This window comes from Psittacula echo, assembly GCF_963264785.1.
Source record: "Psittacula echo genome assembly, chromosome: 4".
Lineage (NCBI taxonomy): Eukaryota > Metazoa > Chordata > Aves > Psittaciformes > Psittacidae > Psittacula > Psittacula echo.
The window spans coordinates 10829951-10847489 of record NC_137738.1 but is presented as its reverse complement, the minus strand read 5'-3'; the positions used below and the strand labels follow the sequence as shown (position 1 = coordinate 10847489).

General features: G+C 48.8%; 1 protein-coding gene across 1 annotated transcript in view; it reads left to right on the top strand.

The window, feature by feature from the left end:
- The window catches only part of GALNT14 (polypeptide N-acetylgalactosaminyltransferase 14), a gene marked incomplete at both ends in the record, with an annotated part of 91338 nt that overhangs the window by 62034 nt on the left and 11765 nt on the right, over nt 1–17539 (top strand). Inside the window, 7 exons of the mRNA XM_080616906.1 lie at nt 615–682; nt 3206–3271; nt 5283–5404; nt 9864–9951; nt 10619–10703; nt 11793–11896; nt 16261–16387. Of these exons, the coding sequence (XP_080473032.1) occupies nt 615–682; nt 3206–3271; nt 5283–5404; nt 9864–9951; nt 10619–10703; nt 11793–11896; nt 16261–16387 (660 nt within the window). The remainder of the gene's footprint in view (nt 1–614; nt 683–3205; nt 3272–5282; nt 5405–9863; nt 9952–10618; nt 10704–11792; nt 11897–16260; nt 16388–17539) is intronic.

The window sequence follows — 17539 nt, the reverse complement described above, 5'->3', positions numbered from 1 at the left end:
CGTTTCACAGTGTCTGTCCATCTGGAGGGAGCTGTGATCCACATCCTCTCTTTCATTAAATAGGTGGCCTCCAACCCTGCTCTTATCCTCCTGGCAGTGTCTGAAACGCAATCAGCTCACACATAAAAACAGGAGTTGTCCAACCACAGCTGTGAGCTCTGTAAAGATGGGTTTGAGCTGGGTAATTTTCTCTGTGTTGGCCCTGCTGTTGGCAGACACCATATCATTAGCTGCAGGAGAGGTGGCAGGGTGACGGCAGCTTTGCTGTAAGCCCCGTTAGGAAACTTAGAGTGATGTGCGTGTTGCTGAAAAGCCAGTGTCTCCTGGCTTTATGCTGTGCTCTGCTTTTGCTCACAAAGGTAGTAAGGGGAATCTCAGCTATTACTGGGCACTTGGCTCTTTCATCAGTCTTAGGGAACTGATAGTCAGGCACTGCAGGTTACTGGGAGGTGGAGGGGCTGGTTTCTGGGTCTTATCTAGCATATCCTTTCTGGAAATCCAAGCCTGGTCTTCTGTGCTTTGGCAGGTATCAGTTCTTAGGCTTTTCCACCCCATTTGGCTTGGTTGTTGAGTTGGTCAAGCACTGTCATGGATTTTCTCTCTTCATTCTTTAGTGTGCTGAACCGCACCCCAGTGCACCTCGTCCATGAAATCATACTAGTGGATGACTTCAGTGATGATCGTAAGTGACCCTTTCTATCTTAAAAGCAAGGGGACAAACCAAAAGAGCATGCGAGAGTGGGATTTATACAGAGAGGGGGGAGAGTTTGTTGAAATGGAATCAAATGGAACACTTTGTAGGTGTGGAGAGCAAGGTTTGCATTGCCATGCAGAGAATTCAAACTCCAAACGATCAAACCTCTTCTCATGAAAGTAACACAAGAAAAGTGCATGGCAAATGGTTTTTATGCCCAGTAGACATGATCCAACTCTGACTGTTGTATCCTACCACAGCCGTAGTATCTGTGGTCTGGTTTTCAGCTGCAGCCAGGAGCAATTATGGGTTGACCGCACTGGGATTGCACAGAATAATGGTAGTCTGACCCTCTTGATGTATGCATATGTTCTGCATACATTTATGTAGGTGGCCAGCAACTCTTGATTTCTTCTTCACCCTCTTTTCACCCATGTAAAGAGGATTTCCTGCGTGGGTTGCCAACTTCTGAGATAGTGTTACATAAATAGCGCTGTACACCACAGACAGCCCACGTCCTCCTGCCATTCTCTCCTGGTTAATAGCATCACTCAACTGAAATCAATAGGTCTGATCTCCAGCAGAAGTCAGTATTTGAAGCCCCAGGGAACCACCCCACCTAAAGACCTTGCCCAGTGATGTGGGCAAGTGGAAGATCCAGGTGCTTGAGAGTAAGTGCTCAAAAAACCTCTCAGGTATAAAAAGGATGATAAAATACACCTAGGCTGAGCGATTCATGGCACTTCCATTTCAAGAAGCTGCAAAATGCAGTCATTTACTAGGAGACACGAAAACAAAGCCAGAGAGGTGTAAAAGGGAAAGAAAAAAAGAGCTACGCTTTACCCTTGGATGTTATAAATAGGCACTGCCTTGGAGAGCATTAGGGACAGTTTTCACAGGAGACCCACTTCTCAGCATCAACATCTCCCTGTGAAGGTGCTGAAGCCAGGAGAAGGGGCTGCAGTCATGGTGAGCTTTGGAGTGACTCCAGTGCACAGGGGCCAGGCTAGGCAAGTCTGCAGAGGCACAGAATGGAGTAAAGAAGGAACAAGGGCTTGAGCTGCCCTGGCATACAGCAGAGCTGCCTTTTTGAAGGGTAAAGGGATTAAACACCTGGTATTTGGCTAAATAGACAAAGCATTTGCCTTCCTAAAAGGAGAAAGGTTTGTGGGAGTGCAGCTCCCCTCTTCCTCGGTGGCATGTGGTGGGAAGAAGGAGCAGGGCTGGGTTTAAGCTCATCCCAGGGCACCAGTGGGGAGCCTGTGTCTCATATAACTTAGAGCAGCCCCTTGGCTATCTAAATCAGTGCTTCTCAGATGTCTTACATCTTCTTTCCTGTGATAGCCAGAGTCTGCTGGCATCTATTCTGCATGCATTTACATAAAACACAGGTATTTGCATAATACGCTATTCACACATGGTCAATTCTTTCCCTGCAACCCAAGCAATCGGTGCTTTTATACCGTACCCAGTTGTGTCTTGTTTCTCACTTCTCTCTGCCTGCTGACCTTTTATTTGCTGGGATGCAGATGTTCTGCATGCGGATTCCCAGCAAATTTCCATTTTAGGTCTGTAGCCAGCCCCTGCCACTTCTGCTCCTTTGGTGTGCACAGAGCAACATAGGTCTGTACCTGTGTTGTTAGGGATATGAATACGCTGGTGTCTCTTATCCACAAAGATTGCTGGAGGGGATGAAAGCGCTCGGAGGTGTGTGTGGGCACAGAGGATGAGCACAGGTGGAGGGACACATGCGTGTGTGTTTGTGGTGCTGAGGAAGAAGGGTGGTGGGAGGCGTGATGGGGATGTGGAGGTCACAGCTTGGGTGTGCAGAGGTAGAGGTGGCTCTGATGGGTGCATTTACCTGCAGATCCAGCTCTGGCATCCTCCGACTTGCTGGGAGGAATCTGGGTGAGGAGGGGTGCTGGGGCTGCAGGAGGCACCAGGGCAAGAGCAATGGCAGCAACTGCATCTAGGATTGCAGGACTAAACTAGCCTGGGTGTGAGTAGTTACTGGGCCTTTCTGCCCCATGGACCTGCTGCCCAGGGCATGCGGAGCCCCCAGCTGACACACAGAACTCTCTTTGACCATCACTTTCTTCTCACTGAGTGCTCACAGGCCACCTCAGAAAGCTCCTGTCCCGCCAGGCAAATGTGTATCACACAGCTTCGCGTTGCTTTGCAGCTACTAAAAATAATGATTTGCATTAATGTGCAAAAAGTCACATTCTGACCCCAACCAAAGCTCTTCTACGCTGATTTTACAGAGTAATTCAGTGATTCTCCTGGGTTTTCACTAGTTTAATGAAAACTGCGGCTGTGCCAGTGCTGATTTACGTAGCATGAGCCGAGGGGTAAAGCTGTTGTGCCCCAGCAGTGCCATCACCCTAATAAACCATCAGCCAGTGTGGGATGGGGTCCTCTCCCTGCTGCCAATTTCCCCTAGGACCATTTCTGCTGGCAGAGCCACCATGAGGGCTGAGGGTGACATATCCTTCCTTTGTGTTTCCCAAGCTGATGACTGCCGCTTGCTGTGCAAGCTCCCCAAGGTGAAGTGCTTGCGGAATGGACGGCGAGAAGGTAAGAGCTGTCTGCCACCACCCAGCTGGGAAACACAGTTTTCAGGAGGTGGGAAGGTGATGGAGCCATGGGGGACCTCCATGGAATGGGCGACAAGGGTGGTTAGTGGCTCCTGCAATAAGCGGGGGGCTGATAAAAGGAGATGTGATAAAGGGCTGGGATTTGAAATAGATCCCCCCCCTCTTTCACTGGAAAAGATGGGATATTAAGATATCCAGTGGGGCTCAGCTGTAGCTTATTAGCCAGAAAATTAGAACAGGCAAAACGAAGCCCCGGGTCTTACGCTTAAAGATGTTTGCTCTGATGAAGGAGACGAGATCTGCTCCTGCTGCTTCTGTGGCTTTTTTTGTTGGGTTTTGGTTTTTGAGTTTCGGGGTTTTTTTTTAATAACTAATTGTATTTGAAAGATTAAGAAGGGCTCTATGGAGGATGAATGTGTGTCCTGCTGGGCTGCTGCTGGCAACCTTGTGAGATGTTTTCCAGCTGCCCATAGTCTGAATGGCTGTTTTCAAGTCCTGCTTTGAGGCATTAGGAAAACAAAACAAAACCAAAGGCAAAGAAGTTTTTCCATGCTGAAAATCAAAGGTGGGAGCCCAGGTGTGTGTTGGTTTGGGGATAGTGAGGAGCAGGAAGGGTTCGCCTCTGGATTCTCTCTGCAGAAGGTTTCAGCTGTGCAGGTCTGGGATCAGGGTGGCATCACCCTCAATGTAAGAGATACACCTGCTTTGGCAGGAGGGGAAGAGAAGTCTCCGAAGATCTGCACCTCCTTCTCACCTTTCTCTCCTGTGTTTTGAGTAGCCCAGCCTGGAGGGTTTATCTCACTTAATACATCACTGAAGCTGTACCCCTCAGGACCTGCCAGGATTTGGGGAGGGCTGAGGTGGGTACAACAGACCATGCCTACCCACAACATCTCAGAAGTTGCATTGAGAGATATGGGACATCCAGGCTCTGTTCTCCTGTCCCTCTCCATCCTGCTCCGGGACTGTTCCTTGACCCTTTTCCTCTAGGGAACTTTAATATGAAAGTCAGCAACCTCCTTCTGCATAGACCTGATGTGTGGCTGATCCGTGAAACTCTTCTGTCTCTCTGTATCTATCCCCGTCTCCGCTTGTATTACCACTGTTGTCCTTCTTCAAGAAGCTCTGCTCTCCTTGAACAACCTGCGTGTCCTTTTGTTTCCCAATGGACCACCTCCTTCCTTACATTGTGGTTCACTTGAGCATTGGCAGCAAAGCAGCAGGAGTGTTGGAAAGCCAGTTGATTCCTGTATAGACAGGAACAGAGCATCCCTAAGAGCAGTGATCTTGCCAAAGTGTCTCGTGTGAAACCCATGTATGCAGCTGTTTTCCATGACCTCCCTTGGTTCATTTCTCTCTCTCACAAACACACACAGCAATCCATCCTCAGCTCCAAAGGACTCTGAATTCACCGTTAGGGCCCTGATGAGACAAGCAGACTCTTAGCACCTTGAGAGCCGACCCTCTTCCTTGGTGGAAAATGTGTTCCCATTGAGCTGTACATCATCAGTGCCCCCAGGGTGGAAGAGAGATCTGGGGGTCACTGAGACATGGAGAGAAGCACAGTAGGGAAAAGTCTAATTCTGGCATGAGGTGATCCCACCCTTGACTCCCCTGGCCCATTCCCCACAGACTTACATCTATGTTGGATTTATTATCTGCAGGGGGTTATGAAAGCATTTTGGGTCATGTTTTGCCCCAGAAGGTGACAGCAGAAATAATTGTGCAAATTAAGGATTGGTGTGAATGCTATAAATCATTATGGTGAGCCCTTGGTGGAGCGCTTTGTTTTCTTCGGTGACCTTGGGAAATGGTTGGCATGCCCTGCAGTGCCGGGAAGGAGACAATGAACCTAAGCTATGTTTTATCTGAATGGGATTTAGATGGGTCAAAACCCAGGAGATGCATGAGTGCAGGAGACCATGCTGGAGGCACCCAGGGACATTGCCCGGCTATCTGGGTGGCAACTGAGATAGTGTGTTCCTGAACAGGTCTGATCCGATCCCGAATCCGAGGGGCAGATGTGGCACAAGCAGGAGTCCTGACCTTCCTCGACAGTCACTGTGAGGTGAATAAGGACTGGCTGCTCCCTCTGCTGCAGAGGATCAAAGAGGTGAGTGATCCTGAGCGACCAGGGCCACCCCCAGGGGACGCATCGCTGATGTCCACCTCCTCTTCCCTCTTAATGGACATGACCACCCAACCATAAACCAACTGCATGTAGGCATCTGAGTAAGGAAACAATGAGCTTTTAGGGTGCAAAGTGGCCTTTTCTGGTCTTCCTACACCCAGCACCCAGGTGGGACCATCTCCGCAACAGGGAGGGTTGGCGGGACAAGGTCTGTAACTGACAGGCACATGTTGAGTGGTGAAAGGGGAATACATGGGCAATGCTCCAGCAGCGTTTTTAATTAGGCTCATGTAAAATGCTCAGTGCTGATGATTTAAGGGAGTGATGGCTCCTTGAATAGGAGCTGAATTTAATTTCATGCAAATTAAGCACTAATAAATTGATTTAATAGGATTTAAATTCTGATGATTTCAGAGCAGACAATGACATTTGCCTTTCGCTGCTGGCAACTCTCTCCCCAGATCTGTGCATGAAGGCTCTGGGTGCCTTGTCACTTGAGTCAGAGGGAGCTCTGTGCTGGTGACCTGCTGGCACGGTGCAGGGGATGAAGTCTTTAGCTCCAGCATGGACACATGCTCCTTTGCCTTTGCTGTGCCTTGTTCCTCCACCCTTGCTACACCTCTGGCTCCTGATTGCTAGTATTTATTACTCTGTAATTTTGGCACTACTGAATTATGTTGATATAAGGTCAACTGAGGAGCAAGGGGAAGCCAAGGCAGTGGGTCATGGAGAAACCTGCTCAGCTGATGTTCATGGTGCCTTTCATCCAAGGTGTTTGCTTTTCACACCTTCATATGTGATAGCTGTGCTGGCTCGGTTGTGCATCCCCTGTGTGCAGCTGCGATGAGACAGGGGGAAGTGGGATGCAGCACTAATTCAGGTCCCTCTGCAGTGGTTGAGGGCAGTTGGTACTTCTCATGCTCATAGTGCAGCCAGAGCTGGAGAGGTCCCAACCTTGGTTTGCAGGCTGGGCCACAGTGTTGCTGATAGATGGTGATATAGTGAAAATGGCCCTTTCATGTTATCGATTGCAGCTCCAGTGGCGTTAGGAGAACATATGCTATGATATCTCACTCCAGCCTTGTAGCTGGCCTGCCCCAAGGTGGGATGCACCAATAAACTTCACTGCATCAGTTGTTCTTCTGAGCTTCTCTAAGGCAGGCTTCTCTCATTCTCTGCTGAAGCCCTGCTGTATGTCAGTGAGGACTATCTAGAGCAATTGCCTCTTTCTAAGGCAGAGCTTTTGATGTGTTTAGGCAGAAGGGAAGTGGTGTCAGCAGGAAGGGGACAGACAGACCTGCTTTCATGCACAGCTCCAGCACAGTGTCCAAGGGGTAGGTGAATGCGGATGCCATGTGCAGAATCGCCATAGAAATTTCACGGCATCATGGTCTGTATGGCATCCAAGGCACACGTCACCCTCATGAACTCGTCATTCGCTCTTCTGGGTTTAATCTCTGTCTGGAAGCAAGGCAGTCTGTAAGCTTGCACTGCTGCTCATGCTACCTTCACCCTGACCAGTGTCTTGCAGCCTCAGGCAGCAAGGGAGACTAACTGTCAACAGCGTCAAGGGACTTGCAAAGCAAGTTGGAGTCCTGCTTGCTCGCTTTTTAACTGCTTGCAAAAGCTGCAGGATAAGGGCAGAGTCCTCCGTTTCCTTCTTCCCAGGCCCACCATACCCATCTCTTTCATCAGGGTTAAAACACTGATCAATGAAGTGTATGAAATGTTACTGCTGCCACCTTCAGGCTGTGCTAAAGAGATGGCTTTCCTGTCCGACTGCTGCCGTGAGCATCAGCTGCCTAGAAAGAGCATTTTCTTACTGTGTTACTCCTGGGAACAGTCTGCTTTGAGCTAATGTGATTTAAGTTTCAAGCAAAGGAGCAGTGAGTGCCTCGAAGCACACCCAGCACTTTCACCAGCACCATGAGCATCACTTCTCTTTCATTTGCACAGCCAGAGCAGCTACTCCTGCAGCTTTCCATGGTGGAAAACCCCAGAGCCTGTGTGTGCCACCATGCACCCGTGTGAAGGCACCCCTCAAGCCCCACGCTGAACTTTCCCACCAGCCGATGGCATCCCTCCCTGTCTGACGCTCACTTTTTGGGTGTAGGCAGCACATGCTAAGGTTATGGATTTGGAAACAAGCAGGACTAGAAAGTGTAAGACAAGTGATGGCATGTGGGGGAAGAGAGAGCATCTCAGACCCATGTCTTGGAATGTGTGTGCTCCAGGGAGCAGCAGTGACAGTGGGTGTTTTGTACCAGCATGTTTGCAAGTGTATGGTTGTGAGTGTGTGGGCACAGGCTCTTGTTTTCACTTATGGAACAAATAAAGCTATTAACAGTATATTTCCACTGAATAACTCTTCAGAAAATGTAATTATCCAGCCCAAGGCGTTTTTTGCAATATGACTCAACGAGCTCACCCCAAAACGGGATTTAAAAATGGCAATAGGATGAACCAGTGGATGAACCCCCACTTCCAGCTCAAGCACACCAAACACTCCCCTGCAGCAGGTGAGAGGCAGCCTGACCCTCTCACTTTACCTAATGCTTCTGTGAGGCCAGAGAAGCAACTGTGGTCCTTTCTGGTGACCATTATGAGGTCATGGTATAGAGGTTGGGAGACAAACTGGAGTCAAGGTTCTTTTCCAAGGTTGATATGTGTCGGCTTCAGGATCACTTTCAGAGTTTTATCCTGTTAGTTTAGTTCCATGATTTGATTTGTTTGAGAAATGTATTGGAAAAGTGAATTTTCAGGTTTTTTAGAGTTTCATGTGAAAGAGGATTGAAGATTTGGGTGTTGTTAATAGTAACATGCCCTGGCATGGCAGGATATAAAAAAATCCATAAGGGTGAAGCTGCCTATAATGAGATCTGGTGCTCAACCCAAAATAAATCATAGCAACAGTGCTGTGCTCTTGAGCATGCTGGGCTTCTCTTTACAGGGTCACAGAGACCTTCATGAAAGCTGAGTAAACATAAATGTGCTCAAGATGTGGCAGGGAAAGTGAGGCAGGGGAAGGCTGCACTGCTGAAGGCTAACATTTTGCAGTAATGCTGTCAGCTGAGATGTAAAGAGGATTTTCTTTCATGAAGGTGTGCCATGCAATACACAGGAATGGGAGATGCTTGAGGGACAAGTTTTAAATGAGTAGGTATGAACCTGTCCCTGCAGTGTTCAGCACGCAAAGCAGATGCTTTGCTTAAAACCTTTCCCTTTCCCCTCAGGTAACTAAAGGATGCTTGGCTATACGGGGGTGGGGGGCACTGTGCAGCAGCTGTGGTGGGTTTGAAAGGCTCATTGCACTTGGGCATGACTTGCGTTTCCCCATGCAGTATGTAGGTACAGCAGACCTTGCCTTTTCAGTCAGATGTTTGACTTGCGGAAAGTCTTGTTGAGACCCTCATGTTAACAAACATGAGGTTGTTTTTGGAAATACCAACTATTTGTCATGTTTATTTGGAAAACTTGAGCTCTAGTCCAGCTCCCAGCTCCTGGCCTTCGGTTGCTTCTTCCTACAGTAGCAGCTGAATACTTCCTTATTAGGACAATTTCTAAAACAAAGTGTTTTCTGAGGGAGAGAGCGTGAGTCTGTGGTGCTCAGATGCTTTCCTTTGCACGGCTGTGAAAAACAATTTGATCTGGCAAGGGTGAAAGCTTGAAGTATGAGCTATAATTGAAGTTCGGGGTTTTTGAAAGGAAAAAGGGAGATAAGAGACCAGTGAAAGCTGTCAGAGTCTCTTCCTCCTGTAGATCTTTTTGTTCATAACTGTTTGTATAATCTCTTTGTCCATAACAAGATGTTCATTAAATCACCACCAACTCTTTTAAATAATTCAGGTCTTTCTTTTTTAACCCTTTCACACCGTTGTACCCCCATAGTTTGTACATTTAAAAAATAGCTGTACTTGAGATGCTTGCCTGCCTATGGTTTCCCTCTGTTGGTTCCGCTGCTTGTTTGTCGCCTGACTTCTGAAATCCAGTAAAACGTATTTAAGGGAGGCAAAAGGGGAATGCATTGCTGACTTTGCAGAAGATAGATGGAGCTTTGCATCCAACTGAGTCAGGCTTCAAGTACATGCACAGCCTGCATAGGGAGAGGCTGTGGGTGAAGCCAAAATCAGTGAGAGGTGCTAGCTCAGCAGCCCAGCAGTGTGCAGTCCTCTTTCCCAGAAGGGGCAGTGCCTGCCTTCCCAACATCTCCTGCCATCATGCCCCTGGTTCCCAGCAACATCTCTACCTCTTGGTGCTGCTGCCATTAATTCCTTCGTTGAATGGATATGATGGCTGAAGGAGTCAGTGACGTGCACATGGCCCTGATAAACCAGAATAACACCAACATTTCCAGCCACCTGGTGTCCCCAGGAGTTTAGAGAATCCCTGGACCAATTTGAGTGGTCTGATCTGAAGTCATGGATCGTCTTTTGCTTTCCAGGATCCCACCCGAGTGGTCAGCCCTGTTATTGACATCATCAACCTGGACACTTTTGCCTATGTGGCGGCTTCCTCAGACCTCAGAGGAGGTAAGTCCAAGCCATGTGCATGGATAGGCATCCATGCCATGGTGTGAAATTGCACTGGCCCAAAGAGATGGTGGCTCTGCACCGCACGACTGCCTCTTGCTATCTAGTAAAAAGCACATTAGCACTCCTCAGTGCTCCCCGCTGGCTGTTTTCAGGCTATTTTAGAGACAGGTAAGGAATGGTCTTTGCTACAGTGGGTAAAGCAGTCAAGCAGGAAACAAGGGTCATCTAGAAGTTACCCTTGGCAGCACTGAAAGGCGAGCTGCTGACAAGAGGAGATGGGCAGTGTCTAGGCAACAAATGGAGGATGCAACTTTAGTGCTTATTAGTATGCCTGTGCTATTTGTAGCACACAATATCCATCAGAGCGTGTATCTGTGTGCACAAGGGAACAAAGTGAAGTTTCAACAGCAGCTTTAATTCTGACTTTTCCTGCCTTTGGAGTGCTTGGCTTTGCAATTGTAATGCAATATGTTGTTTCTGGTTCATATGCAGTAATAAAATATGTTAGTCATTGGACTCTTCTCCCAAGAGCTGCATCTCCATGGCTTAAGTAATTTGAAAGTGGGGAAAACACTCCATCAAACATGGCTTCTGCAGCCTGCATTGCTTCCTAATTCATACCCATTTCTAATTTCCCCATGATACTTCTTTACTGTGGTTTTAGGTTTTGACTGGAGTCTGCATTTCAAATGGGAGCAGCTTTCCCCAGAGCAGAAAGCCAAACGACTTGATCCCACCGAACCCATTAAGTAAGTCAAGAGGGAGAAGGAGGCACCTGGGACAGGAACAGGCATCTCATCTGACACCTTATGTCTGTCACCATGCACCAAAGCAGTGTGATACCCCTTCCAGGACAGCTCTGAACTTCTAATACCTATAGTGAGCCCCTGGCTAGCTTGCGTTTTGCAGTACAGCTTCGCATCCCAAAATGGGAGCCTGAGGGTGCTACAAAGGTAGAAGGAGTCTGTTTATGGTTTGATGAATATGATAAGGGAAAAGCCCAGTGCTCTACACTCTTGCTTCTATCAGCTCAACAATCACTTAAAAATAAGGCAGTGTCCTCACGCCACTTGATAAAAATGTGAATGTCAAGTCCAGCACTGCTTCTCCTCAGGATGCTGCTGTTAACAGGAGCTGTCGCTGGCTTCCCAAAGGCTCTTCTTGCTTTCCTGGTTGCCCTGCCATGTAGGGCACTGTGGAGGCTAGCCTGGATGCAGCAGTCACCCCAGCTCCTCCCAAGCCTATGCTAAGGCATCCACACTGTCTGCCAGCACGGAGGGACTTGTGCTGGATGGCAAGTCTCAAGACATCTTCTGGATCTGCCCTCCCTTCCTCCATGGACCTTCTCTGTGCAGTTTTTTTGGCTAATCCAAAGAATGAAAAACAACCCTGTTTTGAAATAAAGATCACACAGCCAGTGATGGCTTTTAAAAAGCCCTTCTGAACTGGCTCTGCCTTCCCCTCCCCAGTGGCATGGTGCTCTTAATAGGCTAGCTCCAGGCAAAAAAGCCCGTTTGAGTGAGTAACCCCCCGAGCACTAAGTGCATTTGTGATGCTGAAGTCTACAATCAGGGCTGTGAACTTGGGGCTTGTCGAGTTGACGGGTGCATTAGCCAGTCATTAAGTGCCAGGCAATTTATGATTGACAGTGAAATACCAAGGCAGCTGAAAGAAAGGCTCAGATGCTTTTCAAGGGGTTTTGTACTTGTTTGGTGAAAAGGAGGTGCCTAGGTAATGTCCCAGTGGTGGAAGAGGAGGCAAAGGGAAAGGCTGCTTCTGCGCATCCAGGTGCTGCAGCAGTGTTTGAGTGTGTCCCCTCTTCCTTGCCTATTCTGCAGGACTCCCATCATTGCTGGGGGGCTGTTTGTGATTGACAAAGACTATTTCAACCACCTGGGGAAGTACGACAGTGCCATGGACATCTGGGGTGGGGAGAACTTCGGTGAGTCACTTCTCTTCCTCATATGCCTTGCAACGTTGGCTTCTCTTCCTAAGTCATGCCAGCTGGATACAAGGTCATTTTGGACTTCACCTTGAATGCTCTGCATGGTTTCTCTCACTTATATTCATAAATTATGCTATCAGGTGAGGAAGGAACCCATGAGTGATAGGAAGTGAGCAACTGTTTATACCCTCTGCCTTCCATGCCGCTTTGATTTTTCTATGCATAAATCACGGAGTTTTCAGCTTTGGTGTTACCAACAGATAAGAACACCAAATGCACCCTCCTATTCCTTCCTGATCTTATTTCTCTCATTAATAAAGCCAAGACGTGTCTAACTCCATTGTCTGATGACAGCATTTGGAAACTGTGAACCGAGGCATCAGTGCCTCCCTGAATTTGCAGCATGCCTGCAACAGGAGCTCCGATGGCATGCTGCAAGCAAAGTAACATGGCTATTTTTCCATTCCTGTATCACTAGATGGTTGAGCACTGCCAGGCTCTCCTTCACGCTATCACTTTCCTGCATGAAAACAAAAAGGTTAAGAGCTAGGCTAAATTAAGTCTCTTCTGCCCATTGTCACAAGCCAGGGTGGGCATTAAGAAATCTCCTGCATGCAAACTTGAAAGGGCACATGAAAGAGGTAACAAGCCTATCCCTTGTCCCTCATGTCAAGCAGAGCTGGATCAGGCAGGGTTGTTCTCTCTTTGAAGTCCTAGCGATGCTGCAGGTTAGAGCAATAGACTGTATCTGTGAAAGAAGGGGGAGGCACTTTATGTCAGGGAGACAGATTAGAACCTGGTTTTAATAGCTTACACCTCTGGGGAGTATGGCTAGCAAGGAAGGAAGGATCTTGTGTCTTAACACACACAGCGATGCTGTCAGTCATCCAAGGGAACAGATGCTGCCGCCTTGCAGTAACCCATCCGCTGCCTGGCACTGTTGTTTCCTTCATATGCCTTTTCCCTCTAGCATATTTTATTTATTCATATCTCGTTATGCAGTAGGATCTCACTCCTTCGTGCTTTCTCTCTGTGGGTGGGTGTCTTGCCACACCGCACTGACTCAAAGCATCTGCTTCTCTGAGTGGGGTAGCTCAGAACAAAACTAGGAGTGGAGCGCTGGATCAGTGGCCCAAAAAAAGTATTCAAGAAGGGAACTAGATAGAAGGAGAGGGACTGCTGCACAGTGCCTGACCCGCTGTCCATGTCTGCTCATCATTCATCTCTGACAGCAGCCAGCCCAAGCTGCTCCTGGGAGATGAACAGTGACAGGGCAGCCTGCCCTCCGGGGAAGCTCCATCCAGGCAGCTTGTCTGGTGCCTTATATCAGCAGGCATTGTGCCCCTTGCTTGTGGTTATAGCCCATCCTATGTAGTGTGATGTTTGCCTTACTGGTGCTATGCCCAGGGAGGCTGGTCGTGACCAAACATGTACTGGCTGTGCTGCAGGGCATGATGCTGCCTCAGGATGGTGTGACAAGCGGAAGCTAGGCAGGTTAACACTGCAACGAAGAAGTGCAGGACTGCATGGCAGCAGGGCAGATCCCATCCTGCCCATCATCCTCAGAGCAGAAGCGTGAATCAAAGCTGATGCCCATCAAGGGCAGCATGTCCCACCTCTCCTTAGAACACAGGCAAGGGCAACTGGGATCCTGCTGGCCCTGATCAGTCCTGAGTGGGTGACACACAGCAGGAGCTGACCCAGCAGCAGCTCATTTTGGGGGCACTTATAGTGAGCCCTGCTTTTTCTGGTAACTTATTCTTGAGGGGATGCAGGACTCCGGTCAGGGGAGCATCGCTGTTGGTGTTATTGATTGGGCAGCTAGAGGGGGCTGGAGACATCAGGCAAAACAAAAGCAAGCGTGTTTGGGTTAGGAGGAGGACATTGTAGGTGTTTTAGTTCTAAATTTACTTAATTCCCTGTAGACAAGTTGATGAGTAACGGCAGAAGGACTTGCAGAGCAGAAAGAAGTGCTAAAGGTATTTTGCCAAGCCTGGTGCATACTGCTCACATCTCTCCTCGGGGTTGCTCGGAGCTGCCACCTTCACTGGGGATATCTCTTGAGGGTCAGGTGAAGCACACTTGGTTCCTGCTCCCCTGGCTTCTCTCAGCTGAACCTGTGCCCTGCCTTCAGTGGTGCCTCAGTTTACCTCTTCTCAAGGCATTTAGCTCTTGTCTGCCTGTCTGGAGACCTTGCTTTTTAGCTGCCACAGATGGCTCCATGGGTCATCCCTACCTGCCAAAACCTGTGCTTTAATTGCTTCTTCTGCAACTGGAGCAGAGTCTGCAGGGTGCAATATGTCCGAAGCAGAGAGCTCAGACTCCTCACCATCTCCTGCCTCCCCAGCACTGTGTTCTCATTCCAGTTCACACTGCACAGAGACCACCTCAGCCCACCTCTTCATTAGGCTTTAAATTCAAAGCAGGCAGGGACTGAATGGAACAAGTCTTTCCCTTGTAGTGCTTCAGGCTGAGCAGGAGGACCAGAGGAGGTTAAGGCACATCGCAGCAGCCACTTTGTGCTTCACAGCTGCTCTGCTCATTGTCCCCTTTTATCGGGCACCCTTCTGCTTTACAGAGCAGTGCTGGCGGTGTGGACAGAGCTGTGACACACAGGCAAATGACAGCAGCAGCCACGTGCGAGGGGATCCAAGCACAGCAGCTTGGAGCAGCTGCCTCCTGCTGTAATCACAGCTGCAGGGAAATGAGATTAAGGTTGCTCCCAATATAGCACCAGGACATGGCACAAGGGCACATTTTATTGGCCTGTTAATACCCAGCACTGGGGAAAATGGTGAGGCTCCAGCTGCTGTTGCGACTCTTGCCTGTAAGCACAGCAGTGAAGGGGAAGAAATACTTCTCCCTGCTGTGCTTTCCCACCACAGCCTTTGCTGGACCCTTCTGCCAGAGCCAGCTGTTGGGGATGGGCTCAAGCCTTGAATCTGGGACCCGTGCACCAAGGCCATGCCATCCTCCTGTTTCCATCAGCTAAGGAGCAGGTGGGTGTGCTGGGAGAAGGGATGTGAATGACATGAATCTGCCTCCCGCTCTGCAGCAGTGTGCACCTTGTGGTGGAGCCGTGTGTGCTGAGGAGGCTCTGGAGGTGCAGGCTACAATTCTCCTTTGCTCCCTGAAGCTGTGAGTTGCTTTTGGAGGGGTAGCAGCTTTGTGGGCCGGCAGTGCCTGTGTTGGAGGAGCAGAAGTGCTGTCTGTGCTGTACAAATGGCATTCCCGTCACAAGCATTTGTCTTGCTAGCATCCGACCTGGGGACAAGCCATCCTGGTGCTGGCATACATGAGGGGACAGCTGAGAGCACAAGCTGATAAGGACAAGGGGTGTCCTCCTGTCTAACTGTATCTGTGTGGGAAGTGAAAAAGTATTTGTAGCTTTAAAGTAGGTACACGCTACATACAGCTTTATCCTGTCAACAGATGATAAAGTAGGATGCAAAGAACTGCAGAAGCCTTTTCTTTTTAACTTCATTTCTTTTCCAAGCTGGTTCTGCCTGAGCATGGCTGTCTGACAATATAGCTGTGGATTCATAGCTTCACAGGCGTTAGGACCAGATGGACCCTTTAGATCAGCCATTCTGCTCACCCGTCCTACCTCACCAGCTAGGATTTCATCCAGCTCCCTGCCAAAAGCCCTATAACTTCTGGGGTCAGTTGTGCTCAAATGGCTTATTTGCCTGGAGAAGTTCCCATGGAATAGCCAGAGAGTAGCTTGTGGCATCTAGGAGGCATTTCCTATACTGACAGCTTATCCAGATTTTTGGGGTAATTCTTCCCACCATCAGCCTTTGTTAAGGTGCCTGCCTTGTTGGCACAGCACCATCACTCGTGGTCCAGAGTACGTGCTGGGCAGGGTAAGCTCCTGCTCATTTTAGGACAGGTGATGGATGCATAGCTCTCTGTTCATTTTGCACAATCAATGGTAGCCTCATAAAGATAATGACTATTGTAGTCTTTAATAAATGGAATTCATGGCCTCTCATGGTGAACTTGACAGCTCTTTGGAGGGAAATGACTGAAAAAGGCATTGCAGAAGTAATTAGGGGAGCACAAAACTGGCACGATGATGCTGTGATGTAAGTGGGCTGCATGAAAAGGGACCTATTTACTATCTCCCTTTTGCTATTGCGATGGAACCTGTGTGCTACAGGCAAGTTTCAAGTGCACTGACTTCAAACAGCTCGCAAGAAGCTTTGAAATGCACTTTTAAGGCAGTTGTACCTGAGAAAGCCCCTCTGGTAATTGATTTACCCCAATTTAATGTGGCAGAGGATGAAGTGGGAGGTAACGCCAGGATCCAGCCTGCTTTAGGACAGAAAGACCAGATTCTGAAGCTGCTTCTTTTGTAGAAATCTCTTTCCGTGTGTGGATGTGTGGAGGCAGCCTCGAAATCATCCCCTGCAGCCGTGTCGGACACGTCTTCCGGAAGAAACATCCATACGTCTTTCCAGAGGGAAACGCCAATACATACATTAAGTAAGTGATTTGTGCTTGCTTTGTCTTGTGGGGAAACAGAATAAGGTGCTGCCTTGTGGGGAGCAGGGAGCAGACAAGACACGGAGGAGAATTTGCTTGGAAAACTTTGCAGTATCCCTGGGCAGGAATCCCCCGAGCCAAAGGAAACGCAAGCCAGTACAACTCACCCTTGGGATTTCTACAGTGTTGATAACATGACAGAAATAGGACACTGACGTGGTGCCTTTCATCAGCACAGAGATGGAGAGATGGCCCCAGCATATCTCTGAGCACTAGCTACCATAACAGCAAATGGACTAGACCCTTAGGTCACCAGAACACATTGGGCTGCACCTTGCTGGCAGGGACACCAAAGGAACTGCCAGGGCACCCCAGCTGAAGGGGACCCACGCACAAACACAGGAACATAAACTGAGTTGGTGCTGAAACAGCCAGCTGAAATGAGCTGAGCTAAGCTCCTGGAAACAGGAGGCAAGGAAAGAGGCAGTCCAGAAGTGGGAATAGGCATGGGAAAGGTGATGGGAGCAGCTAGTGAAGTCAGGATGGATTTCCTCCTCTTTTAGAGCATAAGGCTGAACCTTGTCCATTAAGTAAATGACAAAGGAAAACACCAGGGCATTTAATGCAGAGTTGGTTTTCAGCTAAACTGCATATGTGTGTGTTTACACACCAGGCATTCCTTTTAGTGTGGGGTTCCAACTGTGTTTGTGAAGACCCAGCCACCTGCAGCAGGGTTAACACTAACCTGGGCTCTCTGCAGCTTTGCATGAGACAATTAACTGGGGGAGTGCAAATTACACCTCTCAGCTACACCTATATGTGATTTCTAGCCATGCAGCATGTGGGGCAGGAAGAGGACCTTGTCGTCTTGCTTCCAAAGGGTGGCAATGAGAGGCACAAGACATAGCTGTTATCAAGGAGGAGTGCACAAATTTGAGAGTCAAGGGGAAGGCTCTTGCTTTTAGTAGCGAAATAAGACTCCTGCAGAAGAGACTGGGATGTGGCAAAGCCTCCAGAGATGGAATTGCTGCAAACCTGAGTGAAAAAGTAGCATCGGCTTTGCATCACCTGCAGGAGGAGCAAGGGGAGCTTGAATGGGTACAGTTCTTCTGGCTGCACCTCGGGCACCTGTGTCTGGGACTTTGAGGACGT